General features: G+C 39.2%; 1 protein-coding gene across 1 annotated transcript in view; it reads left to right on the forward strand.

The window, feature by feature from the left end:
• Positions 1–25838, forward strand: part of mao (monoamine oxidase) — a 47885-nt gene that overhangs the window by 12089 nt on the left and 9958 nt on the right. The window contains exons 2-13 of the mRNA XM_072397373.1: positions 5923–6017; positions 7339–7476; positions 19347–19451; positions 19543–19634; positions 19815–19956; positions 21044–21193; positions 22303–22462; positions 22533–22629; positions 23724–23777; positions 23865–23922; positions 24005–24102; positions 24721–24832. Coding sequence (XP_072253474.1) covers positions 5923–6017; positions 7339–7476; positions 19347–19451; positions 19543–19634; positions 19815–19956; positions 21044–21193; positions 22303–22462; positions 22533–22629; positions 23724–23777; positions 23865–23922; positions 24005–24102; positions 24721–24832 — 1301 coding nt within the window. The remainder of the gene's footprint in view (positions 1–5922; positions 6018–7338; positions 7477–19346; positions 19452–19542; positions 19635–19814; positions 19957–21043; positions 21194–22302; positions 22463–22532; positions 22630–23723; positions 23778–23864; positions 23923–24004; positions 24103–24720; positions 24833–25838) is intronic.

A 25838-nucleotide genomic window follows, 5' to 3' on the forward strand; every position in this document is an offset into this window, starting at 1 on the left:
TTAAATATCCGCCTTGTTGGTGCAGAAATAATATTTTCTGTCTGACAAACTGTGTCATCTTTGCTGTAAGGACTGGACTGAAAATGAGTAAAAAAGCAGCTCATGTCCAAAGAAGAACTTTGAAATAACTTCTGAAAGCCTGGAGAATTAACTATGACTGTAAAAGCGTACAGGAAAGACTGTCTGCTTATATTGCTGCTGTCAAGGACGCTGTTTGTCCCTGTCTGTTTTTTTAGCTCAGAGAGCAGAAGAGTGTGTGCATGTGTGTGTGAGTGCATGCTCCATATTACTTTTGGAGATCACCTGTAGAAAAAGCTTGATAAAATCATTCCTGACTGTTGAGAACCTTACGAGTAGATAATGTTTTTGAAGCTTCCAACTGACTTTGTGGCCAGTAAAACTATAATTAATACAGTTTCTTTCCTTCTCAAACATCTCAACAGCAGACATTTAGGTCAACAAGAGCCTTAAGGTGCGGCAGTGGGAGGAATGTAGAAAGAGATGACTGAGATAAAAAAAAAAAGACCAAAAAAGAGAAAACAACTCAAATCACATTTTGCACTGGCACTCTAATTCTACTGATATGCTAATATGCCTTCAGATAATGTAAGCAAAGCAGCAACTTCATGGCTTGCCTTATTTATTTAATCAACTAAATTCTGAGTTGATTAAACACATTTTTATCTCTACTGTGGTTGGTAAAGTGTCTTTTTCTCTCATGGTTTAAGCATCACAGAAATGCCACATAAAAGGTTAAATAGTAGCAGCTCAGTGAACTTCATATTCAATCAGTGCAGCTCTACTGCCTCTAAGCTTGGTGTTAATTCAGATTTTCTCTCTTTCTTTGTCTGTTTTCTCTCACATTGTGAATCATGCTTTTTTGTACCTGCAGGCATTTTAACTTGTTTGTCTTAAGTGTCCCCACAGTGTGAGTCTTAGCATATTGTAAACCCTGCAATTAGCATCCTTAAATAGATGTGCACAAATGAGGTAGAAGCGCCTGCTGAATGTACACCAGCTGTGCCAAAGATGAGGAGGGCCGCACTTCAAGGCGGCTTCATCTGTTTGATAAATATCTGTGGCTTATATTGTCAGTTATCATGTTCCGAGGTGTGGAAAGCCACTAACAGCAGGAGATCAGGCTCGATTCTTCACGGTTTCCTGCAGCGATTTGATGACCTTTTTCCTCCATTTATTAAAGTCGGATTAAGATAACAGTCAGTTGCTGTATTGAAATCAAACAAGTTCTTTTTATTTATTTATTTATTTTTGAGTCACACATTGGGTGGACAAAGAAGGAGTTTTATGGTTTGAAATGCTACCATTTTGATTTTAAATGGATTAGAAAACCGTGTTATCAGTTATCTAATTAACCTTATTGAGATCACGATAATCAGTGAGTCCATCTTACCAGGCTCCAAGCTCTGTTCTGTTAGGATCAGTACAACCCGTTCTCATTCCCAACTTGTCACGTGCTGACTTTTGTTTAGGAGCACACTGTATCAGTTTTGAACATGTCTAAGTCTTGGCCGTGACTTTGCCAGACAGATGCTTCCTCAAATCTCTTGTTTAATATATTTTGCAACTGGTTTCAATGGAGATCTTTCCAGATGGTTCTGTGAAACAAGGCTACCCCTTAATCTAGAAAAGACCAGTCTTCTCTGATTGGTCAGCACCAAAGGCAGCCAGAAACTGTTCAGAAACAAGATGGCTCACTGGGGAGTCATTTCCTGCATACTTTGATTTGTTTTCCCCACAGACAAGCTGGTATAAGAGACCAACATGGTTTTAACATAAAATTCAGTCAGCTTTTCATTCATTTTGCTCATTTCTGTTGCTTCCTATGTTTGCGCCACACCTGTCTCGTGTTTAGTTGATTATTCCGGTTCTAAACAATCTTAGACACACCTATTTGTCATTCGTTATCACTTTGATGGTATGTATGCATTCCTCACTTTTCAACACTCATTTGCCAGATTGTCTAAGTTCTTTAGTGATACGCTGTCCAGTCCGCTGACCATGTTGTGTTAGTGAGCCTTGACTTTTTCTGCCTTTCACCTTGTCTTCATCTTGTGTGTTGTTGTTGCTTGTGCTAGCTGTGTTAGTATTCAGGGGTTCACCATGACGTCTTACAGAGTGATCGTTCAGATTCGTTGTGTTTTACCTAATCAATGTCCTACAGACTTTTGTCCTGTATTACTTTCTTCTCACAAAAACCAAATGATTTCCAAGCACTAGACTTGATGCTGCATTCAAAACCATGTCAGTATTGGCTGTGGAAAAGATAGTGTGTTTGTTAACCTTAAAAATAATGGCCAAGGACATATGTGCCAGTTTTCAAGTGCAGACCCACCCTAACATTTTCTTTCTCATGTTGATGTAACAATCTTGCCTTGACTCTGTAAAACAGAGTAAAACCTTAATCAGCTGGATTTAGGTTACATCTCAAGCATTTAAAATTGTTATGATTCATATATTTCTATTAAAAAATATAGAAAATATTTGCAAAACAACCTTTTTCTGTAATTATTGGGCCTAACATCAGCATATAGATGATTTACAGACATGTCAGGAAAATAAATAAAAGCACTGAAGTCAAATTTGATTTAATGGACACTTTAAATCAACTTATTAAGTACGTACATATTTATTAATTGTTGTTTGTGTCTTTTAATGTTAAGATTAGTTCACTGAAGACTTTGTATTCTGTTAACTCCTCAACATACATTGCATTAAGCTTAAAATTGCACAGAAAGTTTTGTTTTTCCTTGTAATATGCTTAAAGTAAAAGGCCACTTTGATACATGAAAATGGCCAAACTCAAAATTATATTTGTCTTTATTTACTTGAATTATTTTCTATTGAAAAGAAAATAACTGAATTGGAGAATGATAGTTAATGGCTGGTGTTGACATGATAACAACATTAACAAGCCTGCTAGTGTTGTAACCTTACGTAAGAAACAGACCTAAATTTGATGTTTAATCATTAAACTGTTATCCTAAAGATTCTATAACACACTGCAGTGTCCCAACATGATGATTGCCTCTTCTGAAGGCCCAGGCAAATGTCGTTGTGAATAGTTGTGCCTGGTCCTTGTTTTATCTGCTTGAGTGCAGCAGCAGCAGAAACAAATACAGACAATCAAGTCTGCAGATGTCTGTGTAGTGCTATAAGCTGCAAGCGCTCACATTGAACAAATTCATGAAGTTACTCATAAGCAATAAGATGTTTGTGTGCTTACTGTACAGGATGGGTTTATATGGGTTTCCAAACTTAAATTTCATGCACATGAAGTCACTTTCTCTTGGGTTAGCTGAAGTTCAGGAACAGCCATAGCATGTTGAATTTCTTTTTCATTCCTCTTTTTAATGTGATAGAGGGGGAATAGAGTCACAATCCAGGCCTATTTATTTGCATTCAAACAAGAGCTTTCTATATGAAACAAAGAGAAAAAAGTGAAGCCTCAATTAGGGCAAACCAGCTATCTGATGAAAGCATTATCCCAACAGGAAGCTACTTTTTGCAATGATTGCTGAAGGCACAAATAGGAGATGCAGACAGATGCTCTTTGTTTTCAAAGGCAGAGGCTGACCTTTTGAGCTGTGTGCAGGTAATAACATCAATTTAACAGCGGAAGATTTGTGAGCCTTCTCTGGTCAAAGCTAATACTCTCTCCAAAGCCTGGCAGGCTGGGTGTGTTAGTGCAGGGAGGGGAGCCTGCAGTTGGGTAATGCACAGCAAACTATGTTTAAACTCACATAAACCTTGCTAGTTTCAATAGGGCTTAGCAGGATTTGGGAGGAGAGAGTTAAGGGGGTGAAGATGGTGAGGGAATGAGGGGAATTTAGGTTAAAGGACAAGAAAACATTTGCACAGATGTGGCGCCTGCTGAGAGGGAGGCTTTCAGATGGTTTGTGTGGTGTTGCTATATATTACAAGTTGTGTTCTGCTTTTAAGCTCTGGATGTTGGGGAGGCCGAAAAAACATACATATGTTATAGATAAGACACATTTTATCTTGTTTTATTTTAAAAGAAATAAAAGATTTTGCCGAATACACAGACAATCAGTCAACACTTTGGAACTGCAGTGCAGCAATGATACTCAAACTGACTAAGGCATGCTGTACAAGACATGCTCCTATCCTTGGCTTTGACCTGGAGGTAACAGAAGAAGCTGGTACACAGAAGAACATGAAACCTTTAACAACCTGTAATAAACCTGTAACACTAGAAAAAACATAACTTGACTTAACGTTGCATGTAAGTATGCTGATTGTGGAATTAAGGATGTTAGCTTCACTGTTCTCAATAGTTTTGTGTATTCATGGTGACTTTAGAAGTATAAAATGATGTGACCCTGTGGCTGTTTTTATGGTTGAATCAGCAAACAATGAAGTCATGTGACTGACTGGGGTCTGACTGGGGATATGATATAAGATGCAAGATATTCCCAGAGATAAACAGTTATTCCTGAGGAAGATTTCTCTCCATTTCCCTCATGTAGATGACCTTGTTTTCTCAAGGTTTGTTCCTGGTTTGGACAACTACTTCTGCTACTGAGTTATAATTACTGGCAATGTGGTCAGTACCACCACGCTCTGGAAACACTACGCAGCCTTGTTTATTTGCTTCAAACTTGTCAGCTTTACTTCTCTATTGAATTGAAACCCAGCTATTGTCACAATTGTTGATGAGAAAGTAGTCTCTGCTCACCTTTGTAGTAAGGAGAAGACGTAAAAGCACTGACAGCTGGTTACTTTTGTCCAAACAAGGGTTAATCCTCTGAAACAGAGCCGTGTCACTCCATGCCAGACAGACAGACAAAATGTGAATTTACTGCAACTACATTGGAATATTGTCATAGTCTTTTTTAAGTGGATTGCAGACTTGTAGTAGTCTTTTTCCATCAGTACAGCAATGGAGTCTGATGTTGTACTAAAATTAAAACATTGCTTACTTTATTTATTGAGTTATATTCTATAAGGTTCATTTTCCCTCTCTATCTCTTCTCTTCTCCAGTAGGTTTAACCATTCTTAGCCAAAAACACCATTTTGACCAGGCAACAACACAATTATTGGAAAGCACTCCTTCACATTTTCCATGACAGGGAACAGATAAATTCACTACCTCCAATCTATTCTTTACCTTCATTGTATCTGTGACCAGCTTTTTGTTTTTTTTACATGATTCTTAAACTGGTTGCTGATTGTTAGGATACAAAGTGGGGAAAGTCATTGCATACCCCCAGCTTTTTGAACCAGAACCATCGACCAGCATCAGTACCCAAACCATCTTTTATGGCTAATTGAAAACAAATTCCTGCAGTCAGTTCATACATTCTTGTGAAAAGCCCAAAACCAGAAGACTGGAAACTGTTACAGTAAAAGCAGTGGTTGGTATCTTCTATAAATCTTAAATAATAGTATTCTTTGTATGTGGTTTCTGTGCATTTAGACGGTCCAGTGCTGTTGAGCCATATGCTGCACGCTACAGTAATCCTCTGCATGTGTGTTAATGCCCAGGTTCATGTATGTTATGTCTGATTAAATTAAAGTTAAGACTGGGCTTGCCTGAGGTCAGTGTGTGATATACTCCCTGGTTGGTCAGTATAAGAGTAAGACAGCACATGTGAAGTTTGTGCTCTGATGTTTCCTCTGCCCTTATCGTCTCCTCACATGATCAGCAGGTCAGCTGCTTCGTGATTTGTTGTGGAAGAGTTTCTCTCTGCCTTTGGGGCCTGCAGCAAATTCAACCCTTTCTCTCTGCTCCATGGATCTTTGGAGTCATTTCTGGAGCAAAAGCCCTAAAACTAAACAACATAAGTAAAAATGTTTTAAGCAAACAGGCATAAATCTAAAAATAGATGCCTTTTTTGCATGTTCCTCACTCTTCTGTTTACGTCCCTGTGTGATTGCAGGTTTGAGCGCTGCAAAGCTGTTGAAATCCAGCGGGCTGAATCCTGTTGTGCTCGAGGCCAGGGATCGGGTCGGTGGTCGCACTTTCACTGTGCGGGTAAGACCAGGAATGCCAACATCATGTTTATGCATTTGGCAGACGCTTTTATCCAAAGCGACTTACACTCATATCCCAGGTAGGCAGGTAGCGTAAGGGGGTCTTGCCTAAGGACCCCTATTGGAAGTAGTACCTTTCATGCGGGGAGGGGATGGTCAGGATTCAAACCCTGCTCACCTACATGAAAGACAAGAATCTTACCCTACGCTTACCACTCCACTATCATGGCAGGTACTGCTATTGTGACAAGCTATAGTGGTGTGTAACCCTTCATGCTCATAATCCACCTTGTCTTGAATTAATTATTTTATGTATATTATTATTAGGGCTGGACATGTTAACTCATTATTTTTGCATTAACTAATAAATTCATCATTGCCGACAATTATTTGTCTCCCATTAATGCAGACTTTGCGTATAACAATGCGATTAATCGTGATTAATCGCAATGCAATTAATCACAATGTAAGTCTCAATTAACAATGCCATTTAATCACGATTAATGTGATTAAAGAATTTTATATTTGCCCAGCACTAATTATTATATACATTGTATTTATTATATACCAGCTGGTATATCATTTTTATTGTAAACGTTGTAAATGGTAATGTGCTGGAGAGCACATTACCCACTTGAAAAAGGCTGCAGTATAGTTAGGTGGTGGCAGAATGTGGTTGTCTGAATTTTCCACTGTCTGGCCAGTATTTTTAAATATTTTAAATGATGATTTCAAATGTGCTATTTTTTAGCTTGTACAGAGGTATACATACTAACTTTGTTGAACACTGTATATGTACTATGTGTCCTCCATTCAGACTCTTGAATGGTACACTGCAGTAGTCAAACTTACATTAAATAAAAACATCCACAGAGCTCTCTGCATCTCAACAGGGCAGAAAGTCTGATATTCTTTGAATGTCGCTGAAATGCCGTCAGTCTGAAAACCAAGATTACCTGCTTGTGGTGTCTTGTGTGCAGGTGTTTCTCTTTTATAATTTCATGAGCGATAATGAGGTCCATTATTTGATCATTATTCAATTGAGTAAACTGTAAACTGTATTCAGAAAAGGTCAAGTTAGCGGGATCAATATATGTTTAGAGTTTGGTGTCATCTGCATAGCAGTTTACATCAGTTCTGTATTACTGGATTATCCCCTTGTGTCAAGTTACATAAAATGTCAAAGTTGTGGACCTGAGTGATGAAGAGTCAGTTCGTTGTAATGACAACGCAAATGTTGCAACATGACAGGCAGGGCTGCTTTCCAAACTTTCAAGAGGACTTTTGTGATAAAACATTTTGTTTTGTTTTGCTTTTTACAGAACAAGGAGACAAAGTGGGTCGATCTAGGTGGGGCATACGTTGGACCAACTCAGAACCGCATCCTCCGGTTAGCTAAAGAATATGGCATACAGACCTACAAAGTCAACGAGAAGGAGAACCTAGTGCATTATGTCAATGTAAGTCTTTTTTTTAATCCTTTTTGTGACGCATGGAATTTTTCTTCGTCTCAAAACTTTGGCTGATGTCATCCATGTGTTCCAGATGTGTATACTTTAAGTTGCATACTAATGCTGATAACTTCCAGAAGATAATGTAAACATCCCAAGTCTGTCACCATATCTAAAAGACAGAAAATCCATGTATATGTTAATCTTCTGATGCAATTCAACAGCTTATGGCAGCAAGGATGTATACATTGATCAATTAGATATAATCTGTCATGGACCTCTTCATGACTGTTCATCAGAGGATCCTTTAGCAGTCATAGAACTATTAAAAGTTTGTCATATGAACACAATTTTCACTATCAACAGAAACATTCTCATTTATTTCTTTAATCAAATTAAAGCAAGAAGCTGTGTAGTAACACAAACTTTATGTGAGCAAGAAGAATTAAAGCCAGATTAGAAAATCAAATAGAGTAATCAGATAAAAGCCTCATGAACATTATAGTGCATTCACATGGAGATGATTATCCTAATCATATTATCGATGTTTACATGAAACGCTAAAGTGTGGTAAAGCATGCTTTTTTATAAATGAGAAATACTTGCATTCCAGTTATTGGATACTGCATGCTATGTGTACAGCTACCTGTTATGTTTGCCATTTTGAATAATCTGACATTGAATTGCATTGGATCTTCAGGTTTTGAGTTTGCGAATTCTCAGGAGGCAGGCAGTTGTAGAACAAAAATAAACTTACAGATGCAGGAATGGCTGTCTGCTTCATCCAGAGGTTATTCATTTCCCAGCTGGTTCTCTGTAGTGTGTATGGCTGAAATTGGCTGGAAACTGACTGGTCTTTGACTTGGTTGAAGATTTTACTTGGGAGCTGGCTGTAAAATGGCCACAAGAAGGCTAGAGTGAATGCATTTTCACATGCTGTCACTTGGAATATCTCTGGAATAATTATGGGCTGCAGTACATGTGGGAAAGGGGCTTTAACTTTTCAACTCTCAGCAAACAATAAAAAACATGTTAGAGAAAAAACACAAGAAGCTGGTCAAAGATCTTACACTCAACATGTGGTATTGCATGAATAACAGAGCCTCAACACTTTTGGGAAGGCATACCTCAGCACAGCCTCAATATGTGTGCTGTAGAATAATAATACTGGAAGGGAAGGGAAAGGGAACTTCTCCTTCAGATCAGTGTGCTCAAAGCTGTCACCATAACTGACAAGAATAGCAAGCGGCTGCTTGTGTTTAATGTCATGAAAGAAAAATGCAGAAAGATTTCTCTGAGCTACATTAGCTTGACCCATAGTGAGCAGCATGCTCAGTGATCACCTGGGGAATATTCTGAGAAAAACAGATGTAATGTCTTTGCTGTGACTTCTTCCATATCTGTCGAGCAGCCAGCCAGCCTTAGCTCTGCAGCATTAGCGAATGGAGATGCTAATCTTCGCCTGAGGGGTTTCTGTAATGTTGTCTCCCTTTTCTGAGTGGTTAAAAGGCAAACAAAGAGATACTGAGACCATCTTTCTTTGTTATTGTTATTCTTTGCTCCATATTTCATTAGTGTGGGTGCACAGCTATCCTTAACACAGTTGTGTTCTTCCACCTGATTTGATTTGCCTCTGCGGCCATGTACCCTGGTCAAGCTACCCTGATGGTAAATCACTGAACAGGAGTATTGTGGCTGGCAGCCATTTGTGTGGGTGTGTATTGGGCAGCTGAAGAGGGCTTATCTAGATACAGGCTGTGTTTCAATCATAACTTCAGAGGTGGACTTTGAGCCTCTGTCCTGCTGCTGTAGTCTTAAACACACAAGTGCAAAACAGGCTTATTTCTACTTTCTCTTGAAAGTTGTTCTCACGCCCACGACACACACTGCTGACCAGAAATTAAAGTTTCAATAAACTTTCAAAGGTAGCTTTATTGTAAGGTTGTTTTATGAGTTACAGCAACAGAATTTAAACCTGTTCTGATCAAAGGCTCTGTACTGTACTGACTGTGGTTTTCTTATTGTACTCCCATTAGAAGAGATTTCCACTCTAGTTACTGGTTCTGGAGCCAAATAAGTTCTTTGATCTGTAAAAGTGAGCATGTTCATCAGGAGCCGTTGATGCTAATGAAAGAATAATCCTGAAGCTGTTCCGCTGACAGCTGGGTGTTTAGTGACCTTCTTGCAGAAAGTAAGTTAGATTCACCCCCCCCCCCCCCCCCCCCCCCCCAAAAAAAGCCTTAGAATTTATTTCCACATGTGTGCGATGCATGATCCTCAATGCATGTAAAGCAGAGATCCATTCATTACTCTGTGCCAGGGTTGGATAATTGAACTAGCCAGCAGTTTATCAAATCGCTGTTTCGACAGTCCAACTTTTTACTGTATTTAGAGCACATTCGAGTAAAGTCTTGACAGTCATGTTCAGGTGACATTTAGCATGTCCAACCAAAACCAGATTTTCAAAATGCATGTAAACTTGTTAGTCTGAGCAGAATTGTACAAAATTGAGCTTCACAAAACTGAGCTTACACACCCAAATAATGCAGTCAGGGATTGAATCACTCCTGCAAATTAAAAACCCAACAAGACTCAAATGGGCCCAGATGCTCAGCACATGTTCCAAATCCAGCACTATCAAATTGATAATAATTGACAATGCTACCAAATTTGGAATTCGTGTCAACTTGGATTTCATTGTGTAAGAATATGTAATGAAAAGTGTCTTTATCTAATCTTATCAATAAAGCCGTTCTCTGCTCCAATAAAGTCCTGTTTTTATGAGCACAGGATCATCTGACAAAATCACTATTCAAGCAGCTTAAAGACAATGTCTGTGCAGTGAAGTCAGCCACACTTATATTTACGATGATTTCTCACAGAAAAAGTTCGAAGCAGCAGAATTTCTTGAACGTTTTCTCAAACAACGTTGCAGCATCTGACGTACTTGAGTCAACACCTCAGTCCCATTCTGTGCTTGTATTGTAGAGAAAGGATGGTGGTCCAGTTAAATGGCCAAATTCACCTGTAAACATAGGTCGAGTTCACACATTATGGTTCATACATCATTTTCCATTAAGCTGCTAAAACTAGCCTGATTATTTCATTGTGTCTTTTCTGTCATGCTGGTTATCTTTCATCTGGAAGAGCTGAAATTTGCACAGTGTAAAGTATGCCGGGTTTTAAAGAGTCTTAAGACGTGTGTTTGTAATGGGGACCCTATTTCTGTCTATGAAGAGTATTTATTAGTAAAAGTTTCAAATGAATAACTAATTTATTTGAAAGCCTGAAAACACAGCCAAGAGGAGGCCTGGATATTAGCTTTCCTCTCAGAACAACTGAATTACAATATGATGCAAGTCATTTTTGCCCCATGGTGTCAAAAAACTACTGTCTTCTGAGCTCTGATCAGGTTAATGGTGACATATTGCATGTTTATTTTTATTTCCTTGATGTTCCTTCTTCCCTTTTATGAGTGATCTGCAATGAAGCATGATTCCATCTCACTACTGTGTCAGTAGCACTGATGTACTATTGACCTACTTCAGCAGTGCTGTGAAATGTCACCAACATGAGGTTGGACACAGAAAATAAATCTCTGACTGTTGTTGTGAAGTGTCAAGTGAGCTTTGAATCCGTACTCGAGTGCAGAGGGGCTCCAATGGGTCTCCTTGGCTACTATCTTTGTAAGATCCTGAAAGACTCACGTGTTCAGAGCACTCATAGCTTCCTGCCTGGTTTCCATGGCAGCATACCTCATCAAAAGCTCCTCTATTACTATCAGACTGCGTATTCCTGCATTTGCGGATGCAGAGGCATGGAGGAGTGAGCAATAAGTAGTGCATTTCCCACGGCTGACTATACAAAAGTATGAAAATACAAACAACGTGGAACAAAAGGATGATACTGCAGTTTGCATATTGTCTGTGGATCATTTGAACAATATAACAGTTGTACCATGTGGTTAAGGCAGATAATCAAACCCAAATGAACCCAAATAAGCAAGTAATGTCAAAGTTATGCCCCTCTGGAACAAAATTGAGAAAGAACAAGCCCCTTCAGTGTGTTTTCTAGTGAATTTGAAAGGAAACAAACTGACAGATTGCATAAACAGAAGGTAACTTATTGTTTTGATTAAATACAGCACTGACCCACAAAATCAAGGTATCTGTGCTTTACTGTACTTCACCATAGTGTATCCTTGAACTTCATTGCTTTGCAAAATAAGATTTTGATATATAAAATGTATGGAATTTGTAATATTTTGTGCAGTTTATTGCAGATTAAATCTTATATACAATCCCAGTTCTAAATAAAATGCTGGGGCTCTTTGTGAAACAAGTAGAAATAGACTGTAATGACATGCAAATATCATTGGCCAAGATTTTCTTCACTATAGAACATAGAAAACATATCAAATTTGCTATGAACAATGTTGTGAAGCAGAGGCTTTTTATTTTAAAAATGTGCAAAAGTAGTGAGTCAAGATTTTTTATTAGAATTAAAAATTTGAATTCAATGAGTCAGCTGTTTAAAACTATTATTCCTTCACCATTAGCAGCTCAGAATGAATCAGCCCATTACCTATAATTCACCTCATGGAGTTTGAAACACATATGTGGCCTTTGCCAGTATTACAACACTGTTTTGATTGTAAGTAGCTTTGGATTAGTAAAGCTCTTCAGAGGAATAAACTCCAGACTCAGCATTAAAAGTTTCGTGTTACTGTCTGGGCTTTGTCAAGGAAAAAGAAAAGAGTGGTATTCACATCCATTTTACATCCATTCAACCTGTATGACAACATCTACATTTCTTCACATGACAAAAGCTCAAGTAATAGTAACCCAGCATGTGTTCCAAGCCTTTGTGTAATTAGGGTTAGCTTTTGAGCAAGCTGCGGAGCTAATCAGCTTTTCTGTGGCAGATTGTAATCCAAAAGGCCAGAGCTGGTTTCCCTTATCAGCAAACTACTGCCTGATATGCACTGCAGCTCTCAGCATTGGATTCATTAATGAGTTATCACAATCAGAGATGCAGAAACACACTTTGATTAAATACTCTCCCCGCTTATAAGAGATTTGGAAAAGGAGCATGGGATCGTCCCATCGTTCTCACAGCGCTGTGGCTGCCCTGCACGTTCACAGAGGAGTAGAGCAGGTGGTATTCGAGTACCTCTATTTCCCTTTGGCTGTTTTTACTTTGACTGTTAGTCTATTTATAAAAATATCCTGATGGAGTCATGTGAAGCCACTGAACTTTTGTACACTCGTATTTCTGTGGTTAATTTTAGATTCTTCAAAGTTTTTCTTAAAAAAGCCCAGCTTGTCATGTCCAGACAAAATATGAAACACTGAAAATCAGTTTTGAACTGAATTCATGTCTGTTAAGTTAAACTTTTCCTCGCTGGAGGTCCTGACTGGGATTTTACCGCACCACCTGTTGCTGCTATAATTAAAGTGGGTGCAGCATTAATGTGTTTCTTTTCTGTTGCTTGAAATTTGGCAGAGCAGCCAATAACGTCTGGCTCTTTTTCCCAAGTATGTCTTATCTAAAGAGCTGATTTTTTTTAATTTTTAACTTACAGATGTGGACCCTTTTAAAGTTGGAATGAGCTTTCTTTCTGCTTTGTTTGGCTTACACATTGACAATGTTCTATTTGTTTTTCTGTGATAAAACGGTGTTGCAACATGAAAAATGTCCACCAAATGATGTGAATGGCTCCCTTAAGAATGAATTAATCACTTTGTGTGATCGGAGGGATTTTGTGGGAGTTTGTATCTGCATCTGGGAATAAATTTTAGAGGCTGAAAAAGGACTTTTTGCTCTGAAGAGTGTGACTCTTGAACTTCACTGTGCCTCTGGCCTCATGTCTTTAGTTATCTCTCCCTTCCTCAGGAGAGTGGCATCATGAACCTGCTCACATTCTCAGGGTCAGATACTGACAATTTACCAAAGCCCTACAAATATGCACAAGGTGTTTTAATTTGGTGTCGATGTTGCTGCAGTAGTGTTTCAAGAAGTAAGCCTTTAATGCATTAGTCAAAACTCATACCCACCCACACAAACATCTGGCTTTTGAATGCAATGGGAAGGTTTTTCATTCCCTCTCATACTAGTGAACTGTTCCTAAAACTTATTCATGCCATACCCAAATCAAATTTAGATCTAGTCCAAATGTGATGACAACAGCTGACAAGAATAACATCTTACAACTTTTTTTAAAAGGCATGTCCAGAGGCTCTCCAAAAATGGCTCCACATTGTCCCTGTTTGTGTCTGACAGATTTTCCCCTGACTCGTCAGTGTCAAGACGAATGCATGTTTAGATGTAGATATGGTGTCTGTTGGGCCACATTAGACCCTTATAATCTCTTAAAAATGCAGAGGGGCAATGTACACTTCTTGCACCTTAGCCTACACAGAAATCACTTTTTACAGCCATGTTGCTTTGCAGACCTTTCCTCATGGGTTCCCTGAGGGTTCATCTGAAATGACGCAACAGTAGTCTGTCGATTTCGCCTGCTTTGGTCACTGTATTGTAAAATGCTTTGTATCAATCAACGATAGCTTTCCAACAGTATGCTGCATGTACACTCATACATAGCATTTGTGTACACAGCAAAGCTATGTAGAAAACCAGCTGCCGTCAGTCTGTTAAGGATTTAATTGTCTTTTAGTCCCATGTCAAATGAGCCTGCAGTAGTTGCAGGAATATGTCAGCGTTGGCTCAAGCACAAGCTAAGTTTGCAGTGAGGTTGCTGCACTTGGGTTGCAAGAGAGAGCACATCTCACTTTTTCTTTTCAGAAACACAAGTTGACCAACTGTAATCTCTTACATGGAGGCTCTGAAACTGATAGCAACAACTCACAGACAAACAAAAGTGTTCAATTTTACTGGTCTACAAGAAAACTACCTGCTCATTCTTGGTCTTGTCAAAAATGATAAACTAATCTAAATATGTCCAAAATACGTGCTTATCAGAAACTTCACAGCCTGTAGGATCTGGTGTAATGCCCTCCCTTGTTTTTCGTAGCTTAGAGGCTTGTTCCCTTGAAGGTGTATTTACTGAATGTAATACATCAAAATGTATGTGCTGAGTCATCAGGTGTATCCATGAATTCAAAATTGTTTCACTCTCTTCTTTTGGTTTGAAAATGGTACAAGACAGTGATAGCAAAGGCAGTCAACATCTCAAATGTCAAGATCCTCACGAGGGCCTTTTTATATTCAGATGTAGACAGCTTCAGACAAAACTGACCCGTTTTTGTGCTATGTTGTGTCTGCAAAGAGAACCATTCCATCTTGCAGGATCAAAGCTACAGGAAGGGGTATTCCACACATGCATTGATTTGTGACAGCAAGGTTGCTGACAAAACCGCAGAGTATAACACATCAGAGTGAGAACAGGCTGGCAGACAGGCTATGAAAGATAAATTACCAACGGCACTGGTAACATACGTGCAGCATTTTATTAAAAAGACACATCTGGAAACGTTAACTGAGCGCTATGAGAGTGACCCAAGGTGGTGAAGTAGAGGTGAGAAGAACTGCAACCTGATGTTAACCACTGTTCTTTTACCTCTCGTAACTTTTGCATAACAGATCATTTGTTTTAAGCTCAAATGAGAACATATTATGAGATGATCCTCTGTAATTTCTCGAGCTGTTTATCTTCTAGATTATTGTCAGAAACACCCTCCATTATGCAGAACAGCTGCCTTTGTCTCCATGTGGTGTTTGGTTTGTCCTCTGAGTCAGACTGACCTGCTGCTCATCTATGTGGAAACAGAAGCAGCCTCTTTCTTCCTATCTGCCTCTCTTCCTCTATGTTCCTGTCTCCGTAATTTTGGCCAGCATCACCATGGAGACAGACATGTTGGTCCAAGGCTGTACTTTATGATCATCATCCATCTCTGTCTGTCTCTGAGTTTTGTGTTGCAGTGCAAAGAAAAAAAGCAGCAGAATTCAGTGAATCTGTGTTCATGTTGCAGTGGTCTGAGGTTCAGCTGCTGAATAGGCCTCAATTATCAAATTTTTATGGGGAGAAAATGTTGTTTTTTACAGAGATTCTGGCATCCTCCAGTGTTTACTGATGTTTTTGTCAAGGCTAAGAATTAAATTTGCAGCACAGTGCAAAAGTCTTGGGCCAAACCTCATTTCTTTATATATATTCACTTTCAGATACTGTCCATCTGCTTGAAGAGATACATTTTCAAAAATACTATTTTATATCTGTCAAGCTGTGTTATCTTTGGTGTTTTTCATAGATGCAACTAAAGAAAATATTAGGAAATTGTGTGTCTTTTTGACAGGCTGCTGGTCTGAATTTGAAACTGGTTCTTTGCTAAGTTGTCTGTTATGTGTAGACACAACGCTGGCTCATTCCTTTGGTTAGGTGCTTTGATTTATGCTTTAATGATTCACAGGTCAGTGTGAAGTATCTTTACAAATGAAAGATGGTTAGGTGCAAGGACTGGAACTAGAATGAGTGAAAAAGCATTGATGGCTTTTTCACTCATTCTAGAAAGAAAAACTTTGAAAGGCCTCCTGAAATCCTGGAGAAATCCTGTTCAATGTCACTTTAAACGATTAGCTGCTGCTTGGAAGAATTTTTTTGTTGTTCAAATTTTGTTCAAAATAGCTGTTTCTCTTTTATCTTCTTATAGTATACTGTTGAATTTCAAATATATTTCCACATACAACAAACAGCTGCTGGAGATGTGTGCCTCACTGGCACATCTGGACATCTTTGATTATATAAAGTTTTACTCTCAGCTCAGCTCTGCTCAGGCAAATACATCGGACAGCCTTTGTACTTTAGATTACATTCCAAACTTCATCATAACGTCTGTCATTTTATAATCTTTGAATATACCCTGACTCTGCAACGCTTTCCCTGCCAGCATTAGATCTTCCGACAGTGTAGACTGTTGTAAGTCTCAGTTGAAGACGCATTCGTTAAAAACTGCTTATGGTTAAGCCAGCAAATTTGACGTTAACCTTTTATAGATGTTTTACTTGTTTTATCTTGCTATTATTTTGTGTTCTGTTTTTATGGGGTTGTGTTTTGTGGGGTTGTTTATCTGTTCTTATTTTTTGTAAGGAACTTTGTGATTTTATCTGTGATAAGTGCTATTTGAATAAATTACTTACTCATCTTCTGATCAAAGATCTTGTTTGGTCTTGTTCTTGTTCTGTGTGTTCCACAGTATCACAATGATTTGTGTTGCAACACTTCCCCTTAAGGTACCACAAGAAGTAAATATGTGCTCCGATCCACTTCTGTGATCAGACAGCAGACTTGGTGTGTAGTTAGAGTTTGTTTGTAAATGTGTGTGCCACAGAAAAACAGATGTGTTACAGAACGTTGAAGTTCTCCTCAAATCTAAAAAAGAAAATAACAGAATTGTAACAGCTATAACAGCTTGTACTCGTGTTTGTCACGGATGTTTTTGGCCCCAAAGCAGTGCTAAAGATAAAGATAGAGTTCAGTGGGTATGAGGATAGTTCGCAAACCATTTCTGAGTTCTGAATCCTGAAACATTGCCTTGTATCCCGCACTGTGGCTTATTTCGGCTCATCTCGATGTAAATCTTTTGCAGTGAACCTTAAATCTTAAAGGGTGTTAAAATTGCTCATTTTGTACATTTCTAGATTATAGTTAGAGGTACAGTTGAGTCTGATAACAGTCGGAAAGTCACATCCCTGCAGAGTTAAACAAACTAAATGTACAGAGAAAAGTTCAATATTTGATTGTTTTATGCCAGTGTGATCAGGAAAGGAGTTATCTGAAATGTCAAAGTTAAACGGTGTATTTAATAGGTTAACCATTATTAGTCTAATAATGCTTGAACCCAAACCAATTCCAACAGAATGGTTGTGACCAACAGCTCCAGCACTATTCAGTGTTAACAAGAGAGCACTAACACAAAGGCATCTTTATTTTTTGTGTCTTTTAGAGGAGGCCAGTGTTTTACTGTGTACATGTCTGATGTCTTACAATGAAAGGATTGAACTGTTCTGTATAAGCAGACACAGACGGCTCAGTTCCTCCACAGCTATGAACAGAAATGATTAAATGTTACAAGAGTTCACCTCTCATAACAGTGTTGTAAACATATAGTCTGGTTTGAGATAGAGCAACAGTTCATTCAAAGAACACACATGGATTATGAACTCTGTTATCAAGGTTGATGACTTATTACTTTGTAGTAATGTTATTTTACAACTCATTGAACTTGAAGTTGTTGAATCCTGTCCAGTCATTCTGACTCAGCAAAATTGAGGTCTGCAAGAGGGGGCAGATTTTTTACCACATTTTTAGACAATTTGCCACAAGAGATAAAGTAGCTATCCATCTACGCTGTAGGAACCATATTGGTCCTGTCATTTATTTTTTCTTTCACTTTTTCTCCCAGTATTTGTAAAAATCTGCAGACCTAGAAGTAGGGATGCACAGATATCGATACCATGTGCGTGTACTCAGTATTCATTAAAGTGTTCCGATACTACAGAACCGATACCAGTGTGACGGGAGCTTTTCCTGCAATGTGTTTGTGAACGTTAAAATATTAAAACAATGTGTTGCACTGAGAGTATTTTTATATTACACACAATGCACAGAGTGCAGTTGTGTTTGGGTTGAATATGCCTAAAGAAAATAAAATGTGTTTAATTGGAAGAACTGTTATGGCCTTGATTAGTACTCATATCGGTAAGTACTAAAAGGTAAGTACTTGTACTTTTACTCGGTTTTTAAAAAATGTGGTATCGGTATCAGAATTGCATGACGGGGCACCAAACTATTACCCACCATTACTCAGAGTCCTCAACTTGAGGTAATGCACCCATAGGTGGTGCTGTTGCATTCATTATAGAATCGTTTCAGTTGCTGGATTCCTCTGCATCTTTTCTTTGAGTTTTCTTTTTTTTTTCTTGCAAAATCACAAACTTCTGCACTGATCATCTAACCCTTGAAGTTGTTCGGGAAATTCATCCACATCTGAAATTTGAAACATGTCAACTTTAAGTATTTAAGTCAAAATTTCTAGACGTTCAAGACGTCTCCTCAGTGGTGATTCGTTGTGGTAAAAAACTGTGAACTGAAAATGAGCGTTTAATGGTACGGCTCACTGCAGTTGTAGTATCATGCCGTTGTATTTCCACACAGTCCTTTTTAAGGTGACCTCTGCCGTGGCCTTCTGCTTTAGTTGTCTCCAGCATTTTAACTAGTCACTATTCAAACAAAATGAATAGTTTTATTGCTTATGTTGCACTTTTGGCCTGGTTGAATACAACTAATCCTTCACTCGGTGCTGGTTGAGAACAACACAGAGGCACGTCTGTGGGAGCATGATTCCTGATTCTCTTTCTGGGAACATAAAAGTCTCCTGGTGTCTGAGTTCAACTTCCCAACAGTGTTCCAGTTTGTGCATATCTCAAGCACTCGATGAGGTCAAACAATGTAAATAGTTCAAGGGCTCACTATCTACCTGGGCCGTTTTAATTGCTGTTTGTAACTATAGTTTGTGTTTTAAATCTCCCACAATCAACCGTTTCGCCTCCGTTTACTGTCTGTTTTTTGTTAGCAGAACTGGGAACCGTTCAAAATAAGTTTCAGACATTTAGATCACAACAGTGTATGAAAACTGTTCAGTTCCAGAGCCAGAAGCTCAAGAAGGTTTGACGGTTGTTAAATGTATTAAATATTCTGTACTGCCATGAAATAAAGAACTATTGATAAAGAAAAGTGTCACCCTCCAAACTGTCTGCAAAGGGCAGACACGGATTTATTTTATTTATAAAGGAAACTGAGCTTTTAAACTTATAAAAGCAATTCTTATGAAAAATATTAATGAGATTTTTTATTGATCCAACAGGGAAAGTCTCACCCATTCAAAGGCTCCTTCCCTCCGATGTGGAACCCCATCGTTGTGATGGACTTTAACAACCTCTTCAGGACAATGGATGAAATGGGCAAGGAGGTAAAGTCGGTCACAAACATGCTGCTGTGCTTTTGCTGTGTTTACACTTTCTACTCATTTGTATTTTGTCGAACCTCCTGATGGATTTCAGATTCCCAAAGAGGCGCCCTGGAGAGCTCCACATGCTGAGGAGTGGGACAAGATGACCATGCAGCAACTCTTTGAAAAAGTCTGCTGGACCAGGTAACACAAAAAAACGTGTCTTTGTTGGGAAATTTAGTGTCCTCACCTATATTTTGTAATTCTAACCAAGCTTCTTGTTATTTACTGCACACTGAATAAAGGCACAAATCTTCAGGGTATTAGTGTAACGTATCTGTAGCAACAGTATGTCTACTGAGGTCTTGTTTTTCCTTCTCCCAGCGCTGTTCGTCGCTTCGGCACTCTGTTTGTCAACGTGAACGTGACGTCGGAACCCCACGAGGTGTCGGCCCTGTGGTTCCTCTGGTACGTCAAACAGTGCGGAGGAACCATGAGGATCTTCTCCACCACTAACGGAGGACAGGTAGGTCTTGAAAGTGCATCAAAATCAAAATTCTGTTAAAGAAACTAAAACGCTAAATCACCGTGTGAAAATCTTCACTGGAATCCACTTAATTTTGGAGAGAAGCAGAAAACTCCCTTTGTTGTGATCAGATTTCCAGGAAATCTCTTTAAATTACAGAGGACGGAGCAGAAGGGATGCCAAGAAGGGGACTTAGCTCTTTGTGTACTGCAAAGAAGAAATCACTCATGCGTAACACGAGGCTGAGCATCAGAGAGATCCTAAATCAGATCCAATACTTTTACCTTCGCCTGCTCTGCATCAGCCCAGAATAATTATGAGCCTGACAAAAGATGCTTTCTTGCTGTGCTGGCAGAGCTCACTGCGCTGCTGTACTTTCCAAAGCTGGGTGACCCTGTTGCCATGGCCACTGAGGAGTGTGATTGTGTTTCTGTAAACAGATGACACTGTAGTGAGCTCTGATGCAATTTCCTGTTTGCTAGACCACTTAGGACATGTGCACATGTTGATGAAACATGTCCAGAAGTGTGTGCAGTTATATGCAGATTTTTGTTTAAAGCAGGGAGGGATTATTAGAAATGATGTACATCACATTTGGTTTCAGTGCATTTGTATCACTGACAAGCACAGGCTCACTTTGTTTCACTACCAAAATTAATTTAGGGTTTGCTCATGATTTAGCAGGGAGTGGCTGGCAAATTTGTTGAAATACCACCGTGGAAAGCTCACAATGTGTTTCTGATCAAGGAAGATGGGAGATGTTGACACTAACCATATGGAAAAGGTCAAAGGTTTATCAATTTTGTTTACCAGAGCTTTGGCAGCACTAAAGCTCTCCCTCTCCACTCCCTTGGTCTCTCTTCATCATACAGCTGTTACTGGCCTGATATGTACAAACACAAATTTGTAGTGAGGGAAAAAACAGGGAAAATTATACAAAATACCGAGAAAGTCAGCAGATCTTATCAACTTCCCTCACCCGAGAAGTTGTACTCAGCAGGATCAGATGGACAGTAAATAAAAAAACAAACTACATGCTGCATCTTCAGTGGTAACTGACTCTTGCTCTCTTCCTCCACCTGCAAAGGAGAGGAAATTTGCAGGTGGCTCCGGCCAGATCAGTGAGGGCATGGCCAATGAGCTGGGTGACCGCGTGAAGCTGGAGTCACCGGTCTACCGGATCGATCAGGCCGGAGACATGGTGGTGGTGGAGACAGTGAACAAACAGACCTACACAGTGAGTGGAACACAACACTTTTACTGCCCGATGCAACCAAATAGCAATCATTTAACTCTGTGCAAAGACAGTTTTACAATATCTGCTCATTTTGACTGAAAGGTCATCCTCAAGTTCAATAAAACCAGTAGTTTGAAAACAGAAATGTTTCCCCTTCTTGCTTGATCTATTTTTTCATCTGCTTAACAGTTTGTGGCCTCCTTTGTTTTATTCTTTATTTCAATATTTTCTCCAAATGTTTTCAGTTGAGGTTGACAGATACAGGTTTTTCAGGCTTAGAAACCCGGGCAGCAGATGGCTGATATATCATGCTGGTTGTGCTATTATCATGGCCAGAACACTTCACAATGATAATATCATAGTGATACAGATATAAAACTGGAAGAAAAGTATTGCTGTATCGGTAATTAATCTTTATTATTTGAGTTTTTCCAACGTCTTTCTGCTTGGCAATTCGAATACACTCAAATTAAAAGGTAGATTACACAATAAAACACAGATTGTCTTTATTAGTATTTATTTTGTCTGTAAACCCAGTCATGTTGACAACTAACCGAATTGGTTGTCATATGTTCTGCCAGGTGATATATTTTTGTTTTCAGGAGCAACTTTTTTTTATACATTGCTAACATTAAACCTAATATTTGAGCTTATGTTTTTCAAGAAAACAATTTGGCTTCTTAGTTTCAGCACCAACATGTCTTTCCTGTAAATTCAACTGGATTTTTGGATTCAACCAAGACACTTAGTTCAAGGAGAAAATGTTGGATTTTGTCCCCTTAATGGGACACAGCCTTTAGCTCAAGAGCCACTGAACTGATCTAATTTGCTGAATGTCAGAAATTTACAACTAAAATCTGTCACCTGTCAGGACATTTTCCTCAGGAGTATATGCATGTATTTGTTGCAGCACAGTAGATGTATTTGTTATGAACATAATACTGTTCTGTTGCAGGTATTTAGAGGGAGTCTGGATTTAACACACACTCTTTTGCTGCCATCTACTGGTTGATTAGGAACAAGCTGTCACAGCAGATTCAGCACACATTCTTCTGTCCCGTATTTGTTTCTATGCTGTTGTTTTAGGCCTGTCTTGTTTTTTGCTTTAGGCCAGGTATGTGATTGTGGCCACTCCTCCCGCAATGAACCTGAAGATGCACTTCAATCCCGAGCTGCCCCCACTGAGAAACCAGCTGATCAACCGCGTCCCCATGGGCTCTGTCATCAAGTGCATGGTGTACTACAAGGAGAACTTCTGGAGGAAGAAGGGTAAGCAGGAAGCGAACAGAGCAGTAGTGAAAGGATGTGATGTTGGTTTTAACTTCTGGTTGTGTTACAGGTTACTGCGGCACCATGGTGATTGAGGAGGAGGGTGCTCCCATTGGCCTGACGCTGGATGACACAAAGCCTGATGGGAGTGTTCCTTGTATTATGGGGTGAGTCCAGAGCTGCATACTTACAACTCGAGTATAAGTTGGTTCTATTTACAGCTGTTTTCACACACAAGACTTGTAAAGCGACAGCATTCAGTCATACAGGTTACATTTACTCATGACTTGCTTGAGATTGGACACTTCAAGTGAGTCAGACAGGGGACGACCTGTGTGTTTAAGACCTACCTGGAGGTGATATGAATCTTACATGGTCAACAAACTTGTTAAAAATGCAGTCTTATGTAGAAGTAGAGTTAAAATGTTTTTATTTCAGTTAATCCCTTCCCATTGTGGAAAAAAGCCGAAAATGTCTATCCATTTTGTGATACCCAAAGCAACAAAGCAAATTCAGAGAGAAAGAGAGAAACTAAAATGGAGTAAATGCTTGGTGTTGATTGTACCCACTGTGGTTCCTGTGTTTGCATCGATTGAATTGAAAAAATCTCCTTTTTAACTGCAGAGTAGTTCCACACTTGTCCTAATGCAATTGCTTTAGTTGTATACACATATTTATGCCTGTGACTGGTGCAAAAATCTTTGAAATGTCTGTGGCATCAACCAGAGCACACTCCTGTGGGGTGCAATGCAGGCACAGTTCAACATAACCCTTTCACTGTTGACAATGAATGCTGTGTAAATTAAAGTGCCACTCCAGGGACCAAGTCAGACTGCCGTCCCAAATCTTTAAGGGAAAACACCAGGTTGTCCTTTCAGATGTGACAGAGACACATCCAGTTGCCAGAAGAATTATTGAAAACAGCAAATGTCTGAGCTTATGAGTACTACAAAAGAGAAAAGAGGCCCTTTCCCTAGAAAAGGTTTTATCTGTCATTTGTTGGATTCTTTTATTTCAGATTTGAATTTTTAAGAGTGAAAGTGACACGAGACCTCTTTAAATGCTGCTAAAGTTCCTCACCAAGCATTTTCTTGCGAACTTTAGTTTTACCACTAGGAGCTTGAATGCCTTCCTCAAACCAGAGCCACAAATGTAGACGCGTGTTAGAGTCTTTGTATATTTGGGAAACTAAGAAAATACCACTATCCATATGTGGCCGTGCAGTGTGTGACAAATTTATCCCTCTTTTTTTCTTCCCCAGATTCATCCTCGCTCGCAAGTGCAGAAAGCTGTGTGCCCTGTCCAAGGAAGAGAGGTTCGAAAACATGACCACAGCAAATAAATACAGTTTCTCAAGCTGCAGGACTGGTTTAATCCAAACTCTTCTGTTGTTTTATTTTAGGCTGAGGAAAATCTGTGAGAATTACTCTAAAGTGCTGGGCTCAGAGGAGGCTCTGCGTGTAAGTCTGGATACAAAGAAACAGCTACAGTGGAATCAACTCGCTTGTTTTAACCATTCATGTCTCCGCTTGTGTGCTTCAGCCGGTGCATTATGAGGAGAAGAACTGGTGTGAGGAGGAGTACTCCGGGGGCTGCTACACAGCCTATTTCCCCCCAGGAATCCTTACCCAGTTTGGCAAGTGAGTCGCACAGATGTACAGCCCTGCGTTTGCTCAGTGGCTGGTACAGGTGTCTTTGTCCAAATCCAGACCTGTTCTTCCCGAGAAAACATGATCAACGTGATAAATCCCATGTTCATCAAGCTCTGTGTAGTTGCTGCTTTGGGCTTGTATCTGCCTGATTTAGCTTTCCCGTATTTAACGCTCAATTACCCCCCAACGTCACCGAACCATGGTTAATAGCTCAAACTGAACCAAACGTGTAGAATTAGATTTATAAGCATGAATTACTTTATTTATCTCTATAATGTAGAAAACTGAATATTCTGTTAAACTCTTGTTTAAATGTGTGACAAACTTCATGTGAACACATCTTTGACACAATAGTCCATCCGGGGGAGCTTTAGGTAGATATTAAAGCTGTTTTTTGGTTCCTTTATAAATAAATGTACAGTTTGAAGTTTTGTTTTCCCAGACGTACTTTATACCTTTAGAAATGTAATTCATTTTCAAAAAGGCAGTTTTAAAAATAAGAAACATGTAGAGCACAAAGCAACCGAAAGTGCTTTACACAGGGAAAGCAATACAGGTTTTAAGTCTGATTAACCTCTCATCTGTTCTGTCTTCTCCGGTCCACAGAGTGCTGAGGGAGCCGGTGGGCAGGTTGTACTTTGCAGGCACAGAGACGGCCACAGAATGGAGTGGATACATGGAGGGGGCAGTACAAGCTGGAGAAAGAGCAGCCAGAGAGGTCTGCACTAACCTACCTCAGACACTGAGTGCACTTTGAGAAACCTCTGGGATACACTAGTTTTGGTGAAAGGTATAGCTTTCAGGTTTATTTGAAAATACCATGAAGAGCAGGTGGAAATGTCAAGAAACAATGGCTACAGTTCTGAATAAGGCTTGAACCACCCCTCATTTCAATATCTATAGATCAACAGAAAAAAGAAACGAGAGAGATGTAGTAATATATGGGCAAACATAAATGGAAATACAGTAAATGTATATACAATGTATTTCCAATTCTAATAAGCTTTAAAGTGAATATTTGGTCTGAGCTCCTTTATTCTTCAACCCAGCCTGAACCCTCTTAGACAAACTTTTTGTCATTTCTTTAAGTAATCTTCAGGAATAGTTTTCCAGGCTTCTTGAAGGACATCCCAAAGCTCTTCTTTGGATGTTGGCTGCCTTTTGTTCCATCCAGGCTCTGGGGAGGATTCATCCCTCCATAAGACCTGTTGCCACTGATTTTCAGTCCACTTCTTGTGTCATTTGGCATAGCTCAGCCTTTTCTCCCTGTTTACCTTCCTTAAGAATGGCTTCTTGACAGCCACCCTTCCATGGAGACCATTTCTGATGAGGCTTAGGCCAACAGTAGATGGATCAACTGAAGGTCCAGATGCATCTATCGGGTCCTGTGTCAGGTCTTTGCTGGATTTTTCGTCTTTCTTAAGGACACCACTTTCAGATACTGTTTATCTGCTGTAATAGTAATAGGTAGTTTGATTAGGCCTAACACTTCTTCTCCTCCACTGGTGCAGTTTCTTAGGATTTTTACCATGTTGAGAGCTCTTTGGAAATCACCTTGTTGCTGATTCTAAACAAGGTTGTTTAGTGAATGCAACTTTAACACAATTATGCATCTTTGTGACATGCTGCTTATATCAAAGTTACTAAAGGTACTATTTGAATATGGTTCTTTGCTAAGTTGTCTTATCTGTAGACACAGCAGTGATTCGTCTCTTCAGTTAGTT

The sequence above is a fragment of the Leuresthes tenuis genome, unplaced genomic scaffold (genome assembly GCF_036924035.1).
Source record: "Leuresthes tenuis unplaced genomic scaffold, fLeuTen1.0.hap1 SCAF_12, whole genome shotgun sequence".
In the NCBI taxonomy this organism is placed as follows: Eukaryota; Metazoa; Chordata; class Actinopteri; order Atheriniformes; family Atherinopsidae; genus Leuresthes; species Leuresthes tenuis.